Source organism: Vanellus vanellus (assembly GCF_965231255.1).
Source record: "Vanellus vanellus genome assembly, chromosome: 17".
NCBI classification, from domain to species: Eukaryota; Metazoa; Chordata; class Aves; order Charadriiformes; family Charadriidae; genus Vanellus; species Vanellus vanellus.
This window is the reverse complement of record NC_138922.1, coordinates 14404711-14424305: the sequence shown is the minus strand read 5'-3', so window position 1 is coordinate 14424305 and position 19595 is coordinate 14404711. Positions and strand designations below refer to the sequence as shown.

The 19595-nt window shown below is 46.6% G+C and overlaps 1 protein-coding gene across 1 annotated transcript in view; it reads left to right on the top strand.

The window, feature by feature from the left end:
* RPTOR (regulatory associated protein of MTOR complex 1) overlaps positions 1-19595 on the top strand; it is a 150654-nt gene that overhangs the window by 33265 nt on the left and 97794 nt on the right. Inside the window, exons 4-5 of the mRNA XM_082492144.1 lie at positions 11126-11284; positions 17670-17816. Of these exons, the coding sequence (XP_082348270.1) occupies positions 11126-11284; positions 17670-17816 (306 nt within the window). The remainder of the gene's footprint in view (positions 1-11125; positions 11285-17669; positions 17817-19595) is intronic.

Here is a 19595-nt window from a genome sequence, read left to right as displayed (position 1 = left end):
TCTGGGAATCCAAATGGGTTTATATCAAAAAGATGCTTTCTCTCATCTCCATGCTCTTTGATTCTTTAAAAAACTCTAGAAGATAAGAGTTTGATTTATAAAAAAGTATGTCTTCTTATTATAGATGCTAAATGGACTCTTCCCCGAGGTGTTTATTCGTGTTTCTGTTTGTTCATTATGATTCCTACCAGTGTGCTCAGCACAGGCGTCAGACTGCTCTGGATTTCCTCTGGATTCATTTCAAAAAATGATGTCACGCTTACCGCTTCCGCATTCCCAGTACCTGGGCAGCTTTAACTGAGGTTACCCTCTACAGTTACAGTTCAGTAATTTAATACTCGAGTTAATTTAGTTTACACTTCTGTCCGTAACTCCCGGGGCTGGGGAGGGGGTGTGGATGGGCCGGTGGTCCCGTCGCTGGTAGCTGACTGCGGCTGACGGTGGCCGCGGCAGCTGTAGCTGTGCGCTCTGCGTCCGGCAAGCGCGACCTCCAGCACCAGCCTTGCGGAGCCCGGCGCTCCTGGGCCCTTGGGGCAGCGGCTCCTGCTGCGCGCTGCCTCCCGCCGGGTTCTGCGCTACTCCCTGGCTGTCCTGTAATTCTTTTTAATCCTGCGGAACCCACCTTATAGATATAATTGAAGATTTTTTTGTTGGTAGCTGAAATATTGATCTGAATGGCGATTCATCTAAAGTGTTTCTAATAGCACAGATGAAAACGGCAGTCACTCTTAGATCTTGCTGACCTTTTGTGATAGAATAACTTTTATTCAAAACCTTCCTGCGGAGTAGGAGACTCGGGGGCTCAGCGAAACACCACCCGCCCCTCAGCCAAAGCCCCCCGAGCGGGGGGATGCCTCGCAGCCACGGCTGGCGTAGGAGCCGTGCCCTGCGCCTCTCAGACGTGGGCTGCAGCGAACCGGAGCAGATCTGCCGCTGAGGCTTCGCCGGGCTTAAACGGGGCTGTTTGTTTGGGTTCCCCCTGAGGAAATCAGAGCGGTGTTTAGGAAACTGTGAATGCAGTGTTTGCTGGATGTACAGCGCACCCTTTCCTCAGAGAAATTAACTTACAATTTATAAACATTTATAAATACATAAAAAAATATTTTTTGTGGTCCGTGTTCATCACAGTTGTCTCGCTTGACGCAGGGTATCGCCCAGGGCAGAACAGTGACGGGGCCCAACAGCCCTGCGCACGCGGACGCGGTTCTGCAGAGGTTACTCGTGGTTGATCTGCTCCCGCGGTAACTGCCCCAGCGCCGCGCAGGCGGGAGCCTCTCTGCGGGTTCCAACTCATTTTGGAGCTTTTTTCCTTCTTTCTGCTCAGCATCAAAAAGTTCCCAAACAAAAGGCCTGGAGGTGATTGCGAAGAGTTTCTGAATATTCAGAGGAGAAATCTAATGTGACCTTTAGAGAAATGGAAACAAGGGTGAATCTGAACATCCAGTCAAGAACGATAAAATTGAAGTTCCCGTCCTTATAAAGACCAAAAAGATGGCACAAATCACTGAACTTCCTTTCTACTGCACTGGAATATGATTTAAACCTTTTGAGAAGCTTACTGAAGTTTTTTGACCCTATTTTTTATTTTCATGTCATTACAAGATGATTTCATAGAATGCTTTAAAAATAAATAAATAAATGTATGCCAACACTTTGAATTTACCTAAGCTATTCCTATTGTATTTTAATTTGTTAATGTGCAAGTGTAAATGCTGCTCTTCCCCACTGCTTCCTCACTCAGTGAGGATTAGTGTTTGAGGAAGGTTTTAAAACAAAACAGAAGCTTATCTGTGCGGTCTGTGCTTAAAACGCCCTGCCTTCGTTTTGCTCTATTAGAAGTAATACAGCTATTTTAGCTATATAACAGTATATTATAAGTAAAGCTATTTGAGGCTTCTCCTTTTCCTGAGGCTGTGTTCTTAATAATGTAAAAAAAATTGTTTGCAATAATGCAGGATTTCGCAGGGCACAATAGCCTCAGTGAGTGGGGCTCTGGCAGAGAGTTCCTTGTGGTGCAAAACCAAACGCGCGTTTCATTCTCGGAGCGTATCTTTCCGAGGTGCGGGAGCGGCGCTGGGGACCGCCGCAGGTCGCGGTGGTGGGACGTGGAGCGGCCGCAGCCTGGCTGCCCGGGCCCGCCGCCTCCGCCGGGAGGAGGACACGGGGTTTAGATATACATGGAAGTTATTATCTCTATTCCTGTCAGCGCCACTGCGGGTAATTTTTCTTTCGGCTTATCTGCTGTGTATTTATGCCGTCCTTCTGAAGAGTTTTTTGTTTAAAGTCTTCTAATAAACCCCCAGAAAGGCCGATGGTAACAAAATGTTCCCGCCCTATTGCTGTAAAAATCCAGTGCTCTGTCAGAGTTGGGCTCACATTGCCCTTTTTTGAGGGTTTCGTTGAGCCGATTTGTTCTCCGGTATTGCGGCCGGGATAGTCACCACTCCGCCCTACTCCTGGCGCAGTAAGCAAAGCCTCGCGCAGCGCCGAAAGATTCGGGTTGCTTTTTCCTGTACCGCAGTTCAGACTCCGACTGTAATATACTGGTCATTCAGCGGAAAAGGACTGACTTCAGTTTTTCCTGCCATACCTATTTTATTCTGTACTGTGAAAATCACGGGATAAGGAAGCACAAAGGTTGCCATTGGGCAGTTTGTCTCATGTGTATGTCGTTCAGTGCAGAGCATCATGTGAAAACACAGTAAATGTGCATCGTTGCCCTTTAATTGATCATCATTATTATCTAATAATATCGACAAGAAAGTAATGGGACAAGGATGAAGATGTTTTGATTTCCTCAAAAGTGAAATTGTGGCAACTGGAGTAATAATGATATGTTGAGGTGGTCTCTGTGGCGAATAGCTCTAAAATAGAAAAAAGAGGAGCTACTCCTCATCTCCCCACTTTGTTGCTTTTGTAACGGAGATGCAGCTTGGCGGAGTTCTTACGCCAGGATGAAAACCAAGCCAGCAGCACATGCCTGGAGGTGTGGAATAGGTTTAGATTTCTCCAGTGATTTCCAGAGTTTTCACCGTAATTCTTTTTCCTGCACACGCACCCATTCGGGTTTGCGCCTTTTAACTCTCTGAATGACTATGTTGCTCAATATTGCTATTTAAATGTGTTAAACTAAATAAAATAGCTGTGACACCAGTGTTGGAATGAACGATGTTTTAGTTGGGAAGGCTATTGCCGTCGCTCTGGCAGTGTTCCGTTCCCTTGGTTTGTGTGCTTCCAGGCTGTGGCGTAGTTTAAAAAAAGTGAAGTGTCGATGATGTTGCTTTGCTGTGTGGCACAACGTGGTCGTCCGGTTGTATGGCTGTGAAACTGTTTGACGTATATATGCCTATTTTATATGTCTAAGCCGGAGTTTGTTCCAGACAATCGGAGGAACATGTTGCATCAAACTGGCAGTTGCCCCATAAAAGGTGGAATCTGAATTAATTCAATTTTATGTTTTGCATTTAAAGGAAAAGTAAATCCGGGATTTTTAGTGTTCGGTGTTTAGTGTACCTGGGCTGTGCCCTGTATCGCAGAGCGCCCCGCGGCGTGCTGGGGCACTTTGAGTGAGTACTCTCAAAATTCTAACCTTTACCAGTCGGTTTGATAAAGCCGACTACGGAAGTTCTGTAGCAGTTTTCCTGTCATTTCAGAACCCGCTCTCGGGTCTCCTCTGCCCTTTTTTCCCCGGTGCTCCGCTCCCTCGCAGAGCATGCCGGCGGGGCTGGCTCGGGCAGCAGCGAGTCTGGGTGCTGGGCAGGGTGCTGCGGTCCGCGCACGGCCCAGAGAGGGGCTACGGGACCTGCACAGCTTTGGCCCTGGAACCTGCTGGTTTCCTTACTCTTGGCTTTGAGTAGCCTGTTTCTTTGTAAAGCTTTTTATATTTCTGTTTTCCGAATTTGGGCATTGTTCCAAAAAACACTCTCTTGGAATAATTAGATTGCTTTGATTCCTTTTAATTAAATCACGCTAAGCGGGCCGGCTGTGTGCATGGCAGTCTCAGGTTTAACGTGTTTTCTGCATTTGGAATCTGGACTCGAGTCTGATCCCAGTCGCAGTGCAGCAGCCGCACGGCATCCTGTGGTGTCCATCTACGGAGGGGTTCACCTTGAACAGTAGAGCTGCTTTGAAGAATAAGGCAGAAAAGGTTAAAAATCATTATAAGGAAGAATTCGGCTATGTTAGGAAAATGTGGGTATAACAACGAGGGAAGCGCAGCACTCGCTGCCTTGCAAGGCTTAGGGGCGTCTGCCGTAGGAAGGCTTTAACGCGCGTTCGGTGAACAGCTGTGGGAAAGGGTACGGGTGTAATCGATTCCGCATCGGGGTAGCCGGGGTGGGACGAGATTACTCCATGCAATCTGACTCAGCTTTGCTTTCTGGGTTTATACGGGACTAAGCAATGAGGTAGGAAGAATAGCGCAGAATAGGAAACCTTTCTGTTCTTCGTAGGGTACATCTCCTGCGTATCAACTGACACTTCTGTAGAGAACTTCAAAAACCCAAACACTACAACTATAGTGATTCTATTTTATTTATTTTACCCGTAGCAGTAACTCTGAAACTGCATTTTTCTTGCTTTGTGTGAACTGTTTTACATGTGGGATTCTTTGCCGCCCAATAGCTGTTTAAAAAAAATCTTCAGCAAAATAAAGCTTTTATACTTTAAACTGTTGCAGATTCTGGGTCAGATCATGCACGTGGCTTCTTCTGTAAGGAGGTGTAAAAGACAGTTTCAGTATCAAACATTGAATGCTGGAGAAATTTCTTCTGTTGATAAATCAGGAACACGACTTTAGATGGTGAATCGAGTAGCAGTGCCGGGGGGGCTCTCAAGAGCAGAGCTGTCTTGCCAGACCCGTTCCTCTTTTGGGTGATCTTCATCCCTTTGAGGAGAGGTGGGAACGAGTGGAGGGCAAATACGAAGAGATACAGAGCTGTGGTTTCATGGAGAGCTTCCTTAGCCCTTACGCAGTGAGTTTCAGTTGCCGGCGCAATTTTGCCGCCTGCCCACTTCTCCCGCCCGGTGTGCCTCGCTGGTGCCCCACGACCCCGCTCCAGAGCGGCTTGTAGAGCTTCATCTGCCAAATGCCGTCTAAGGGGCTTAAATCCCGCTCAACCAAGTTCTGTCTGCGAATTTCTTAACTTTCAAGTGTGAGGCTCTGACCTTGTGAGATGATGCCCGTTCTCCACCCAGATGAGCGCAGCTCTTTACCTTCCTCGGGGCCGTACGCGCTGGCAGCGTGTTGGGGAGCGAACGTCTGCGTAGCAGCTGGGGAAACCGTCGGAGTAGCTACGTTCTGCAACCCGGACCCGCCAAAAGCATCGCACCTCAGCAGTTTGAAGTTACTAGGGAAAGCAATTTTGGGGTCACGTGCCAATATGAGTTTTAAAAAATGAAGTCTGAATTTATTTTTATGGAAGTTATGCCCATGAGGTTTGGTGGGGTGTCTTAGGGGTAAAAGGTGAGTGACTTCAGGCTTTTGCTATGCTGAATGAGAACAGGGCGATATTATAACTTGTGAGTAGCAAAGGTTATGAATGCCAACAGATGCATTTTTCTTATAGTTCGTACCTGCTGTGCTAGGTGCTGCCGCTCCAGCATCGGATCACACACACACTGGGGTCTAAGTGTTGTGGGGTTGTTCTGGAACCGAGGGCTCAGGCTGCAGGAAAACGAAAGATCGAGGCTTGAATTTTATAACTTTGATTGGAAAATAGGTTTATTCTTTTTTTTTTTTTTTTTTTGAGGGGAAAAAAAATTGTCTCCCTGGTGAGAGTCCCGTAGTGCTGCAGCGCGCGTCTGTCACCCTGCAGCGCTGATGAGTGCCAGCAGTGACGGAAACCCGGCCCGGCTTCCAAAACGCTTTGGCTCCCCATTGCCCAGTAAGGGTTGAGCAACATCAGCGACTTAAATCACTTACTCTCAAATTGTCACCGTTAGCACTCCGCGTTTCTTCCTTTTTGTAGGCCCTAACCCTGCGGTGAGCTTCCCGCGCTCAGCGCCTGGCAGGGCTGAGCACAGCGCCGTTCGCAGGGCGGGTATCGCGTCGGGTTCTGGTTTCTCGGATGACAGCGAAAGCGCTTTGTCACAGAACTGCTGAGGCTCTGCAGCCGCTGCGCGGGGCTGGGGGAGGGCCCGGGGGAGGGCCCGGGGCTTTGGCTTTTCTGCGTTGTTTGATTGATGGTTTGGCCTCATTCAAAGTAAAAGAAAAAACCTGCAATTAGGTGAAGTTCCCAAAGCAGAGCCATTATTTTAAGCACAAAATCCACTGAACTGTGGGAATTACTTTATGCAGCCAATACATACTGACGTTTCCCGGTGAGACGGAGGTTGATGAACACAGTGAATTGGTTTCTCCCCTCCAGACAGGCTCATCTTGGAGAGGTTGCTGCTATCACTTGCTAATCAGTAAACGTGTGGGTGTTTTATTTATCCTTTGAAAGAACTGAATCCCTCGTGGAACAAACGGGAGGATGCTTGTGCTTTACTGCCGCTGCTGTCTGGGGGGTGGGTTGGAGCCCCAGTGTGCAGCACGGCCACCGGTGAGACTGGGTTGGGGGATTGGGAGCGGACTGGCTCTGCAGTGGTAACTCCGCTTTCTTTGCCCGCTGACAGTTCTCCCCCGGTGTTGTCCCAGAGCTGCTAACCCCAGTGGTGGGGTCAGCCCTGCGCTGCTGGCTCACCTGGACCTCGCTCACTCGTCAGATGGAAAGGACACGGGGCTGGTGTAGATCCTGACGACAGTTTTCAAACCAGAAACAGCCAGAGCGTTGCTCTCATCTTGAATAAACTATATGATTTTGACACATCACCTCTTTAGAGAATCCCCATTTTCTCTCTTAAAGATGATTCCTTTGATTTTATCATGATAGGAAAGTTGGAAATAATTTGAAAAGTAATTCTGAGAGTGTGTCAGTAGGCAGTCAGCATAACTGCTTTAGAGCAAAACCATCTTGCTTTAAATTTCAGCATTAAGCATGGTTAATGTTAACATCCACAGCAAAAACATCTTGCTAAGGGACATGGGGTTTAGCCCCAAAGTGCTTTCTTTCCCTGTTTTGGGTGCCAGAACTTCTTTCCATTGAAACTCCTCCTATTTCCCACAACTTTGTCACTACAATGTTCTGTTGATCCAGAAGTTTGTGGCATACTGAAAATTGAAATGTCTTAAAAAGTAACATAATAACTGTATTTTTAAACAAATATACAGGGAAAAGGTTGGATAAACCAGTGAGTGTTTCATAAAAGGTTGGCAATATTACATAAACAAACAAAACTTTTAATGTTGCCTGCGTGAGTAGAATAACGAGGATCGTCTGCAACAGGCACCACAAAGTTATCGCTTTTGACAGGAGCTCTTCAGTGAGACACTGAGGTGATCAGAAAATCAAATTCACACCAGAAAGCCAGCTGACATCACCATCAGCAATTTCGTGCTTGTCCATCACGGCGCTCCGGTCGGGCTTTTTGACAGCTCTAAGGCTGTGATTGCAACATCAGCTGGGAGCAACAGATACAGCCGGGCTTCGGCTGCGGAGGAATCGAAGTCTGGACTGCCTTGTCTGATAATTGCGTCAGGAAGCGAAGACTCCTCGCCAAACACCAGAAAATATCTGCCACCAACACATAATAGAAGGCAGGGAGGGCCAGCATGGTCCTCAGGCACAGTAAGAGTCTGGAACTGGTCAATAGCTCATGAAAACAAGGGGAAAACAAAACATCGAGCTTTGTTGTGTGTGCGTGATCGCAGCAGAAGTTGCTGAGATTGAGCCCAACAGACTTTTTGAGGGTTTAAGATCTCTGTTACCTTTTGCACTAACTCCTGCTTGAAGGCATCTGTTTGGAGGTGGAAGGGAAGGGATGAGATGCAGCACATCCCCAGGGGAGACACGGGAATCGTGACGGAAGGAGACACAGATAAAAGGAAACTTCAGCAAAAGGGTAGTGATGCTAAAATGCAAAATTTTCATAGGAGAACTGAAACAGTGTTTAAAAAATGCTTCTTCACACTGTGAAAGGAAAGGGAAAGTTGTTGAATGGGTGAATCCCCCCGGACTGCAGCTCGTGTGGGCGACAGCCGTGTTACACGCGATGGGATGCTGCGGGGCGGCTCCGCAGCCATGTGCTTCCCAGGACTGGGTCGGAGCGGCGGCCCGTGGGTTAGCAAGGGTTTGATGGTGTTTCTGTATGTTCTTCTCAAAGACCTTCCGGTTCTGTGGTTCCGTTCTGGAAGGAGGCCTCATTTGTTTGTAACAGTTATTAAAAATAGCATCCCTGTCCCACAGAGCATCCCAGAAAGCAGGGAGCTCCTCTGCCCCAAAACTAACGCCCCGCACCCCAGTCAGATGAACAAGCCCCGAACTTTTCTTGTAATTACAGTACTTATTCTCCTGGTGTTTTTGCATACCAATGAAAAAAGTCTTGAAGATATTTGGGGGGATGGGGGGGGGGAGAGAAAAAAGACACCACCGGGTCCAGTCTGTCACTCCGATCCGTGGGTCTGGTGGGACGCGCGTGGCTGCGGTGCAGTACACCCACGCCTGAGGTCCGGAGCCGTCCGGCGGGGCTGAGGCTGTGCGTATGGAGAGGCTCCCGCCTCCCCTTCCCCTTCTTCGCAGCCTCGTGTTTCTCAGTGCGCAAGTAATATGTTTACAGTTTGGATCTTTAGATCTACAGGCTTTAGTTTTAGAGTCTGAATTCACCTCCATTAATTGCGAGCTGTATTTAATATTTATGCTCAAAGGACGTGAGGAGTGTTCCGATAAGAGTGTTCTGCTTTGGAAAAAAGGAGCTGAAAAATTACCAACCACTCTGGTTATAGTGTCTTGTAAAGCTGCCAGCGGGCAGAGCGTGATTTAAGGCGCACATTTTTGCAAATCAGCGCCTTCATAACAACACTGAAAGGAGAGAGAAAGAGCTATGGGGGACCCGTGTTAAGATTCATACAGCCTCTTATCTTTACTTAGTGCGGAAGTTCCCGGAAAGGATGAGTGTGTCAGATCACTGGTTCTTTCTTAATATTTTTTCTCCTTTTGCTTGCTTTTCTTCGTCGTTGTAATCATGCAAATGATGTATCCATCATCAAATCATGCAAATGATGTATCCATATAATCCATTGTATCCATCGTGCCTGTTGGCTCGAGATGCTGCATATTAATTGAACAGCATGATATCTGTTTTTCAAGCTTCATAGATAAGCAAAACTTTTTTATATTAAAGTGCTTCATCCTCTTTTACTATGGTATTTTAAGACTTTCTTATCTTTGTCATAGAAGAAAACCTAAGAAGCCCAAACTTCTGAGACCTTGATTTGGTTTGTAAACAGGCTTTCAGTAGGCGGTTGTTGTAGGGGTATGCATACGATTGTCCTGAGCTTAAACCTCCGTCTTTATTTCAGTACATCGGCTTTAATTCTTTTAAGCCATTGTGATTCTGGGTCCTCAGTCTCTGGATTCTGCAGATCTCCAGAAGAGAGGAAGAAAAAGGCTCTCAAAGGACAGTTGAAAGACTTTTTGTTATTATTTGGTCTTGCTTCAAAAAAACCACACTTTTGAGTATGACAAACTAGCTACTCCATAGGCGTCTTGAACTTAGTCAAGTAAAAATGTTTTTGAAGTATTGGGGGTTTTTAACAGTTTTTTTTTCTCAATCCTAGAAACGTGCTATGGTTTACACGCTCGCAGAGCTGTGTGGCTCGGAACGGTAATGGAGCGTCCACAGCCAAAACTGTGAGGGTACGGAATATACATTTTTTCCAAAAGCAGGAGTGGGTTGCCCAGGGCTCTCGATCAGTTTTCCCTCTTTTTACCCAGCTGTGTGAATATCAGATTCCCGGGACTGTTGTGCGCTTTTATCATGAGAATGGTGTTGTCTTAAAGCATAAGCAGGTTTTGAGGTGAGCTTATGAAATATTGTTATAGTCATAACCCTTCTTTAGGGAGAGGTGCGCAATACGGTCTGGAGTAACCCAGTGCCTGATCTTAACAGCTAATAGTAAGTTGATTTAAAAGTAGGTTAGTGTTAGGTTACTTTGGTTTTTCCCTGGTTTTATCTATCACTGAATGTTGAATAAAATTGTCACACACTTGCTGAGTGCACAGGCATTCCTTTCCCTGTAATTCTGTACTTTCTGTAGTCCCTTTTAGTGTCTGCCAGTAACTGCTGTGCGTGTAGTCAGGGGTCTTCTCTGTGCCTCTTCTGTGGGAAGAGCAGACAAGAGCTATTGAGCTGTGACTTTCTGGGCTGGTGGAACCAGCAGTGGTGGCGAGCTGCCGGGACGGGGAGAGCTGCAAGTTCAAAGTAAACTCCTTACTGCCGGCGAGCGTGCCCACAGCGCGCGTGGCACGGCGGCACGAAGCCGCTGTGTTTGGTTTTGAAAGCGAACTTTTTGCCATAAAATTTGTCACTGTGTCTGCTGTGGATCCATCTAGACAAGGCCAGACTCCGTCTAGGTTTTTGCAGAGGTGTTGGCCAGGCTTCTTTTATACCCATCTTATTAATAGAAGGGGAAGTAACTAGGCAGGGCTGAGGAAGAGGAAGAGGATGAGGCTGCTGCTATTCTTATTCTTACGCCATGAAGGATAGCTGTCTGCACCTCTCCTCTGCCCTCCGCTCTGCTACGGTCGGTCCTTTTAAGGCTTGAAGCGAGAGCCGTGTCCCTTCTCCGGACGGGAGGGAAGGAACTCTTCAGTATGAGATCTGCTTACAGAATATCTGATTTCTACTGTTTTCTGTCTTTAAGAGGGAAACGTGTTCAGTTGGAGATGGACAGGGAATTAATTTGAGGATTAGAGAATCGTGCAGGGTTATTTTTGAGGCTGGCTAATGCTGAAAACGTATTTGACCTTCCTAAGTCATTTTGAGTGTTCGTAATCCCTGGGTGAAATGGGTCGGAGTTCAGAGATTCCATAAACTCAGTTGAACCTGTGTTGTCGTGGTATGTGCAGTCCCACACAGCAGTAGGAGACATATTTTGTTTATTCAGCTCTACAGTAAATGTTTTGTGTTTTCTTTTTCCAACATAACCAGTTTGTATACATGCTTCTATCTTAACTAGGTGCCTGCATCTTAAACAGATTTGGGTTTACATTTAAAATGATTATCTCACCTTTTATGTTACTAGGCCAGATACAAGCAGAGTCTCGATCCTACGGTGGATGAAGTTAAGAAACTGTGTACGTCTCTGCGGCGGAACGCCAAGGAAGAGCGGGTACTTTTCCACTACAACGGACACGGCGTCCCCAGGCCAACAGTGAATGGGGAGATCTGGGTCTTCAATAAGGTGCGTCTTCGCGAAGCGGCGCTGAACAGCTGCATCGGTTTCACTGCGATGTTAATTCTTGAAGTGCTCTGTCAGAGAAAAACTGAATTTTCAGGGTTTAAAATGCATGACAGGTATTTTTTTTTGATCCCCTGCTGACAGCCTTTTGCTTTCTTTGTGTTCTTGAAGTCCTGAGACCAAACAGGTGGTCCCTCACCTCCCGGCGGGGCCCGCGGGTCTCTTCTCTCAGGTGCACGGAACGCGGAAAAGCCGCCTACTCTCACTGGCTTCGTCCGCTTTCCAGGGCCGGCAGCCCGGCTCCGTCCTGGCCGGAGCGAGCGGTGGCGCTCCCCGATGGACTTGGCTTTGCTGCCTGATGTCACTTACTGATTATTAAGTTCTTACAGTGAAGTTTATGCTTAAAATGTCTAACAACTCTGAGCAGCCGGGGTTCAAGCTGCCTGGAGATACTGCACGAGGGCAACAAACAACGCGGGCAGCTCCGCTTCCAGAGAGAGCGCTGAAGAGCCGCCGGTACAGTCTGATACGGATCTTTTATTTGTTTAAAGACTTTTGTGACTTCTGCGTAGCCCTGGTTTGTATCAGTAATTTGTACATCTTTGCAGATCACATGCAACGCCTTTCCAGCGATTCCAAGTGTGACCTAAATGTACTTTGCTTTCCCTTTAGTTGAGCTATTTAGTGTCTATTAAAGGCAACTGAGTTAGAATGGAGTCTTAGGAAACGGTGAGAGACTGCTTGTAGCTGAAAAGTCCATTCAGCTGACATAGGACTCGCCTTTGTTATTATAGATATGCTCCTGTTTTATTTTGTGGGCTTATGGAGATTCTTTTCTCATACTTCACATGTATTATTTTTATAATTGAATGAGCATTCACTGGTAATTTGAAAGAGCAGGGGAGAAGGGAAGGGGAGAAAGTGCAAGAGGGCATCACTTTATTCTGGTGCATCTATATTGGAGACTTGATTAGTATTCAGACCCATAAACAATTGATCTGAATACTAATTCATTTTGAAGCTGAATTTGGTGTTTAAGAACAAATAGGAGTGACCTTCTTCTTACTTAACAGCCAGTGGGTGATAAATAAGCCAGAAAGAATGCTGGGCAGAATGTAGTACACATGGAAGAAGAGGAAATTGCTGCTCCATGAAGTTGTGTGCTGTGCCAAATGCTTTATTAAGAGCTTACTGGGTATTTGCCAGTTTGCCTGCAGCATCAGCTGGGGCGGTGTGGTGTGGACAGCACTGGGGATTAGGAGCTGAGGTCTCTCTGGTTTATTTTACGGACTGTGAAAAAAAAAAATTGGTTGTCGTAGAGGTTGATGGGAGAAGCTGAAATTTAGTAATTTTTGCAGCATGTTGCCAAATATTGGCTTTTTTAAAAAGAAATAATCAGAAGTAGAACTTATCTTTTAAGCAAAGACTTAAATTTAAGGGAATACTTGGGGGGGGAGGGGGATCAGCAGTGTTTAGAAATTAGTCCTAAGGAATTCAGTCTCAGATCTAAGCACTGGCTCAGTATTACAGCGCTCTGGAATTGAAATAGTAGAGGTACTGAAAATTGACTGTGCTGACATTTTAAAATTAGATTTACAATGCTCGTGCATGAACGTAAAGCCTCAGTTATAAGAGCATCAAGGCAGAGCTGAAAGGGACCTTTCATATTGCCTCCAGCTCTGGAGCCCTCAACAGCAGAAGGACACGGAGCTGTCGGAGCGGGGCCGGAGGAGGCCCCGGAGCTGCTGGGAGGGCTGGAGCCCCTCTGCTGGGAGGACAGGCGGGGAGAGGTGGGGGGGGTCAGCCTGGAGAGGAGAAGGCTCCGGGGAGACCTCCGAGCCCCTTCCAGTGCCTAAAGGGGCTCCAGCAGAGCCGGGGAGGGACTCTGGGTCAGGGAGGGGAGCCGTGGGACGAGGGAGGGCAGTTTGGCACCGGCAGAGGGCAGATTTAGGGGAGACAGCGGGGAGAAATTCTTCCCCGTGAGGGCGGTGAGCCCCCGGCGCAGGGTGCCCCGAGGAGCTGTGGCTGCCCCATCCCTGGAGGTGCTCAAGGCCGGGTTGGACGGGGCTGGGAGCAACCTGGGCTGGGGGGAGGTGTCCCTGCCCGGGGCTGGGGGTGGAATGAGATGGGCTTTAAGATCCCTTCCAACCCAAACCATTCTGTGATTCTGTGATCCCATGTCCCCTATAACAACCAGCCATCTTTGGAAATGCTACTTTTGCTGTCACACCACTTAGGTTTGTTTATTCCTCATGTTTTGTGAGGGACTATGGCTTTCAGCTCGTACTAAAGCTTGTGGTGCCAGGCATATCGCGGTGTTGTCAGAAGACCCCAAGCAATTCTGTGTTTGGGGTAGGGGGAGGTACGGTGCGGGTGGGGGAAGAGGACGTGGCTGCTATAAGCATCTCTCCTCAGCGCCAGAGATTATTTAAGTCTCCCAACACGTGCCAGTAAGCGATCAGAGACAGAAATAGGTGTGGGGGTGTAGGAGCACTTTGTAATGGTGCTGGAGAAAGTTCACGTAGTTTTAGATCTTCATTAATATATTCTTCTTAATTTCTCAGGAGTTGGTATTTTAAAATTAATTTAGATCTTTGCCCTTGCACAGTTGGTGCTCTGTCTGAACCGATGTTTTAAAATGGTAATATAAGGGAAGTGCTTCTCTCTTATGCTTTATTACCTGCTCTTCTGAAAAACCGCCCGCCTGCGTAGCTGGTTGAGTTAGTTGCCAGAGGGCCAGCGGACGGGCTGGCCTGTTCTGGGTGGCACGGCGGCACCCCGGGCGGGTGGCCCTGTCCGGCTCTGCCCCGGCGCTGACGGCGGCGCTGCGGCGCTGGCAGAGCACCGGCACACTGTCCCCAGCGCTGTCGGGGGACACCCCTGCACTGGCAGCTGATCTCTGTGCCCTGCAAGGAGCCTTCCTCGCACGGCAGGAGCGTGTTCAGGAGAGATTAAGTGTGGTATATTCTGATATGTAGGTTAAAAAGGGTAAAACCTTCCAGAAGTATCGTATAGCCTGGTTCACTTCAGCTCCGCATCTCATGCCCTCTGTCCCGTTAACAGCATTCAAATGCTACCGCAGAGCGGTGTGACAGAGGAAGGAGTGTGGGACGATTCGGATAGGGCACTTGAAGAGCTGGCAGGTAACAGCTTGGGCTTTAAAACCTAAACCCGCTTTCTCTCCTGCAGGCACGTTTTCCTCGAGTTCAATTTTTTATAGATTTTGACAAGTTGTGCTTGCTGTGGTTACCTTCACCTTTGCGGCTCCGCCTGTGAAGCAAGCCTTTCCTTTGATGTTCAGTCTAGCCTGACAGATGAAGAGGACGGCAGTAAATAAATAATCTAATATTCATCTGCATTCAATTTTATTAGGATTTAAACCTGACTTTCCTTCTACCTGCTCTGTAGAAAAGGAGCCGGCAGCTTCCCCGTGCCCTTCCTCCCCTCCAGCGCAGGCTTCGGGGCGCGCTTCAGCTCCCTCACTGCCTGGGCTCGGGGACAGCACTAAGGGGAGCAGAAAGTCTTTTCGGTTGTAATTTTTGTTTCCCGGCTTTTAGTCCCAGCCGCTCAGCAAGCGCAGTGCTCCTCCGCGGCACCACCTGAAGGCGTTTATAGTGCTTTAGTTTGGTATTTTTTGCTTTGCAGCTCGACAAACAAAATGTTCCTGAACTCTTTTGGTTAGAGAGATAATAAGATGCACAGAAAGAATTGAGGATGAATTCCCTAGGTTCGTTGCCACAAGGTTCCTTTCCTGAGATTTCTGAGGGATTCCACGAAGTTCAGAAATCCCAGGACAGAAGCTGAGCACAGCAACTTTCCAAGGGAGCTGTTTAGCTTTAGAGAAATCTCTTTAGAGAATAGCTTCAAGCATTGTTTCATCTTTGATAGGAGACGGAAAGAGAAATTGTGCCATGCTTTGGAAGGAATGAATAATTTGAAAATTTCCTTTCCCTGGGTCTGTTATGTCTTATTGTTGAACAAAAAGACATGAAATGTGTGTGTAGTCAGAAGCAAATTCTGCTGCTAATATGAGAAGACGAAACACGAAATGTGCATCATCGTTGTGTCCCTATTAAGACCTTTGGAAATTATTCACGTATCGCTCATCCCGTCCACAGCTCTGCTGAAACACCCTCTGGGTGAGCAGGGAAGGGCCAGGAGCTGCAGTCCTCCCCCCCGCTGGAGGAGATCGCCGCGGCTCGCTGGTTCACACGGGCTGCTCCTGTGGACGCCCGTTACAAGCCAGTGCTTAATTATGGAATTGGGCATTATTTCAGTGTAGGCTCCCGCTCTGGCTTGCTGTACAGTATCGCATGCAAAGGAGGGTTGAGACAGTCCTTGTAAACCCGTTAATTTGGCATTATCTGGCATTTTGCCAGATGTTGAAGATGCAATAATGTGCTTTGCATATCTTTATCGTGAGTGCTGTTGTATTAATAAGGAGCAATGTTCTCTTTCTAGCTTTGCTTGCCACTATTTTCTGAGAAAAGCCCAACATGGTTTCAAAAAGGTAACAATCAAAACCCTCTGACTTCAAACGTCTTTATTCTGAAGTTCTGGGGAACATCTCTGCAAAATGTGAAGAATGTTTTTTTTAAAAAATATTTTTGAGTTGTTTGTTAAGCAATTGGTGATGCAATCTGTTCAAAATCAGTTTCCGGTTGGCCGTTTGTGATATCATTTCTCTGAACAGTCGCAAAGGGATGTTGGGAGTTGTGTTAACAGAGCAGAAACTTTCCTGCTAAGACCCAAAGCCAATACTGAGAACAAAACGTAGGGACAAGTTCTGCCTGGCCGAGGCAAGGCGAGCAAGCACCAGGAGATCACCCCGAGCACGCGTGCTAGAGAACTATTATTCAACACTCCTTTTTTCTTCAAACTATCTCATTTACATATCATTAGCAAATTTCGTAAGTTATATGTGACCCGTGCAGTAAAGTCAGAACATAAAGTTCTTCTGTTTTGTAATATCGCAATATTAATCACAGCTATAATCCAGCCTTAACTGTAGCAATACGCATTATAAATATAAACCAAGGCGTGCCCATAAAATCCCCCGTTACCCGTGCCAGAGCAGTCAGTCCTTCTCATGCGAAACTTACTGTGACTGGAGTGTGCTCCAGAGGAGCGCTGCCCTCAGCAGAGCTCTGGGCCCAGGGCGAGTCGTTCACGCGTCATTCTGCCCTGCAGCAATTTGCGGAGTTCCTCACTCTCTAAGACTTTGGCTTTTAGAAACAATTTTTCCTATTAATTTTAATGAAACAACCGAAACTGTTTTATATGGGCAAAATTGGATTTTGAGACGCCTTACTATTTCCTACCTTATCTAACATACGGTTTATGATCACTTCTGGCTTTATACACCCTGATAAGTGTCCTTGAAAATTTGATTTTTGTAAAAGTTTACTGGTTTTATTACAGCTGTGTAAAGGCTCTTGGCTTTAAACGGGAGTTATGATCCCATCCATCACTCTGCTGGTGGTAAGAGGAACCTCACGGCTTTCGCTGTGGGTTTTGGGCCGGGTCCAGCGCTGGGTGGCCACGAACAGTTGCCCTCTGGCGCAGACGGGGAGGGCTCCGAGTCGGCCACTGGGTATTGGGAGAGGACTCTTCAGGCTCAAACGGCAGAAATCTGCTCTGGTTTATTCGTTCCGTTCTGCCACGGAGTTTAGGGTGTGGCCCTTCGTAGCTAATTTTAAATGTCTGATTTCGCGTCCTCCTTGTATTTTAAGAAGCACTTGCCTCCAATTATTTGGGGGGATTAAGTGGAAGCGAAGGTACAAAATACTTCATATTTACAGAGACTAAATTGTCGGTACTTCACTTGTCGAGGGCAGGCTTTGTTGGGTTTAATTTTATTGGGTAATTCTGAAGCACAGAAGTTAAAGGCTGTAATAAAATCATGAAGCATCTCATTAAACTCGGATGGGGTAACCGCTGATGGGCTACATAGTCTTAATTATCAATCTTGATTTATTGATGGAGTTTTCAGTTTGAGACGTTTGATGTTAAATTAAAGACAGCTGGTTTACATCCTTTATCCGTGTTGCAGAAATTTGAGATAAAATCGGGCTGTGAAATGCTGGTTGGGAGTGTGAGCACGTGTCAGAGCACTCTCTGAGCTCCAGAATTTTAGTTTAGAGGTTATAATTTCAAACAATACCCCAATAAAATCTACTTGTCGCTTGCGCTGGAGCTAGGTTTGTAGTCCTCATTATTGGTAGATGTTGATTGGTATTTGTGTTGATTAATATGCCCAGTGTTCAATCTAGGGGTTATTTTGTGATTTCAGAATTGGATTTTTTGTGTAGCTTTTATTATCTCACCAATGAAAGTCCTGTTGCTTCTCTGCCGCTTTGTAACTCGAGTGTTTTTTCTCTTCTTCCAGAACTATACTCAGTATATTCCTCTCTCCATATACGACCTGCAGACCTGGATGGGCAGTCCTTCCATTTTCGTCTACGACTGCTCCAACGCTGGCCTTATTGTCAAGTCGTTCAAACAGTTTGCACTACAGAGGGAGCAAGAGCTGGAGGTGAGCTCAGTCCGTCCCCACGGTTTCACTGGGGTTTGTGCCGCGGGGTGAAGTTTAAGTTTGCTTTGCCATATACAGCTGAAAAATGTGTTTAAAACTGTGTGAGAAGGCAGATTAATTTGCAAATAATTTTGCTGCTCCAATCTTTCTGGTTCAGTTTGCTATCCTATTAAACTCGGAATGATTTTTAATACAAGCACTAATTAAATGGTAGTGTTAATAGAATCAATTTGTGCCCTAATGGTCTTTTCTGCCGAGATAAATGCTGAGGTGGACTAGACATATTTATTTTAGTTGCAAAAGTCTAGTATTTGGGTGTGTATTCGGATGTAGTTAGAGTTTTGTGCTGCTGAACTGAATGTAAAAATGCAAACCAAAATAAAATAAACCCGGTCCCCAGAGGGATTGTCACTGGTGGTTTCGCCTTCACAGGCTGCTTAAGTTTAATGTGTTTCTAACGAAGAGCTGTCTTTCATTGCAAATGTAATTAGTAATAAATTTATTGAAGTAAATCTGGAATGCAAAGTGGCAGGTAAGACGTCAGGATTCTTTGTGCAGCATCTTGGCATGGTCGGAGTCCCCACTGCCAGAGGTTGCTGCCACCCTCAGCTGACACAGAGAGCGCGCTTTCTAAAGGCTGACTTCCTACACTGTCACAGTTCGAAGAGTGTTTTGTTGTTTTTTCTTTTAAAAAAACAACTTCAAGGAAGGAATATTAATTACTCAGGCAACTGACTGTCACAAATACAGCCTGCAAGCAGAATTAACAGGATCCCTGGCTCTAATTCTTTTCATTCTAAATTCCACTTTTTTGGAGGTGCTTTCGTGGTGTCTCTTTTGGCAATTGGAAAGTCCATTCTACTGACGGAAACCAGTCTGATAGCTTGAGATGTGTAGATTCGTCATTATTCCTTCTCTTCCCAGTGATAATGCCGTACTTTGTAAAGATAAGGAACTTCCCAAAGTCTCCGGCCTGGGAAGAACATGAAGCTGCAAGACACAGATCAATAGTGTTGGTAATAGATGAAGGTTACCGTCTTTCTGCGTCAAGGAAAGTGTCTGGTGGGCATACGCTGCTCTCCTTTTTCAGGCTTTCCTGTCAGCCTGCGACTTTCATTGGGATATTTTTCGGAGCCTTTCTCCATTGTTTGTACAACGCACCTTCTGGATTTTTGCTTTGTTTTCTCATTCTGTTCCTGAGTGGGTTACAAATCAGCCCAACTTCACCGTCCCGTTCCCTGCTTTCTTCGTGCACTTCCTTTTTGCCTTGGCTCTCGCTGAGCTCTAGGATGACTTTGAAGCTGTTGCGGGAGGCGGGCGGCCGGAGGCGTCCCTGGTGGATTCTGCTGTGTGACAGATAAATTGCTCAGGCGCAGCGTGTGCAGGAAAAGCTCCTCTGTGCAAGGCGACAAAGCAGGCTGCAGCCAAGGGCGCGGGGCTACCGCGAGAAGGATGAGCACGAGTAACCATGTCCGTCTTTATGCTGACAAAAATATTAAATTCCATTTGCTCTGTTTTTTTATTTTGCAAAATATGTGAGGTTCCATAGGAAAACTGCTTTAGTACTTCTTCTCTTTGCCACACAGGTTAAAACTACCGGTTAATTTGATTATGAAAATACTTTCAGGGTTGTACATCAGCTTTCCATCCGGTATCTTTTGATTTCCTTCGCTGCTGAAGCCTTACGGAGCTAACTGCTTATTATTAATAGAAAGCAGACGACTTGGTACCAGAGGTAGGGAAGTGCTTACAGCGTCACACAAAGCGTGGGGGAGAATT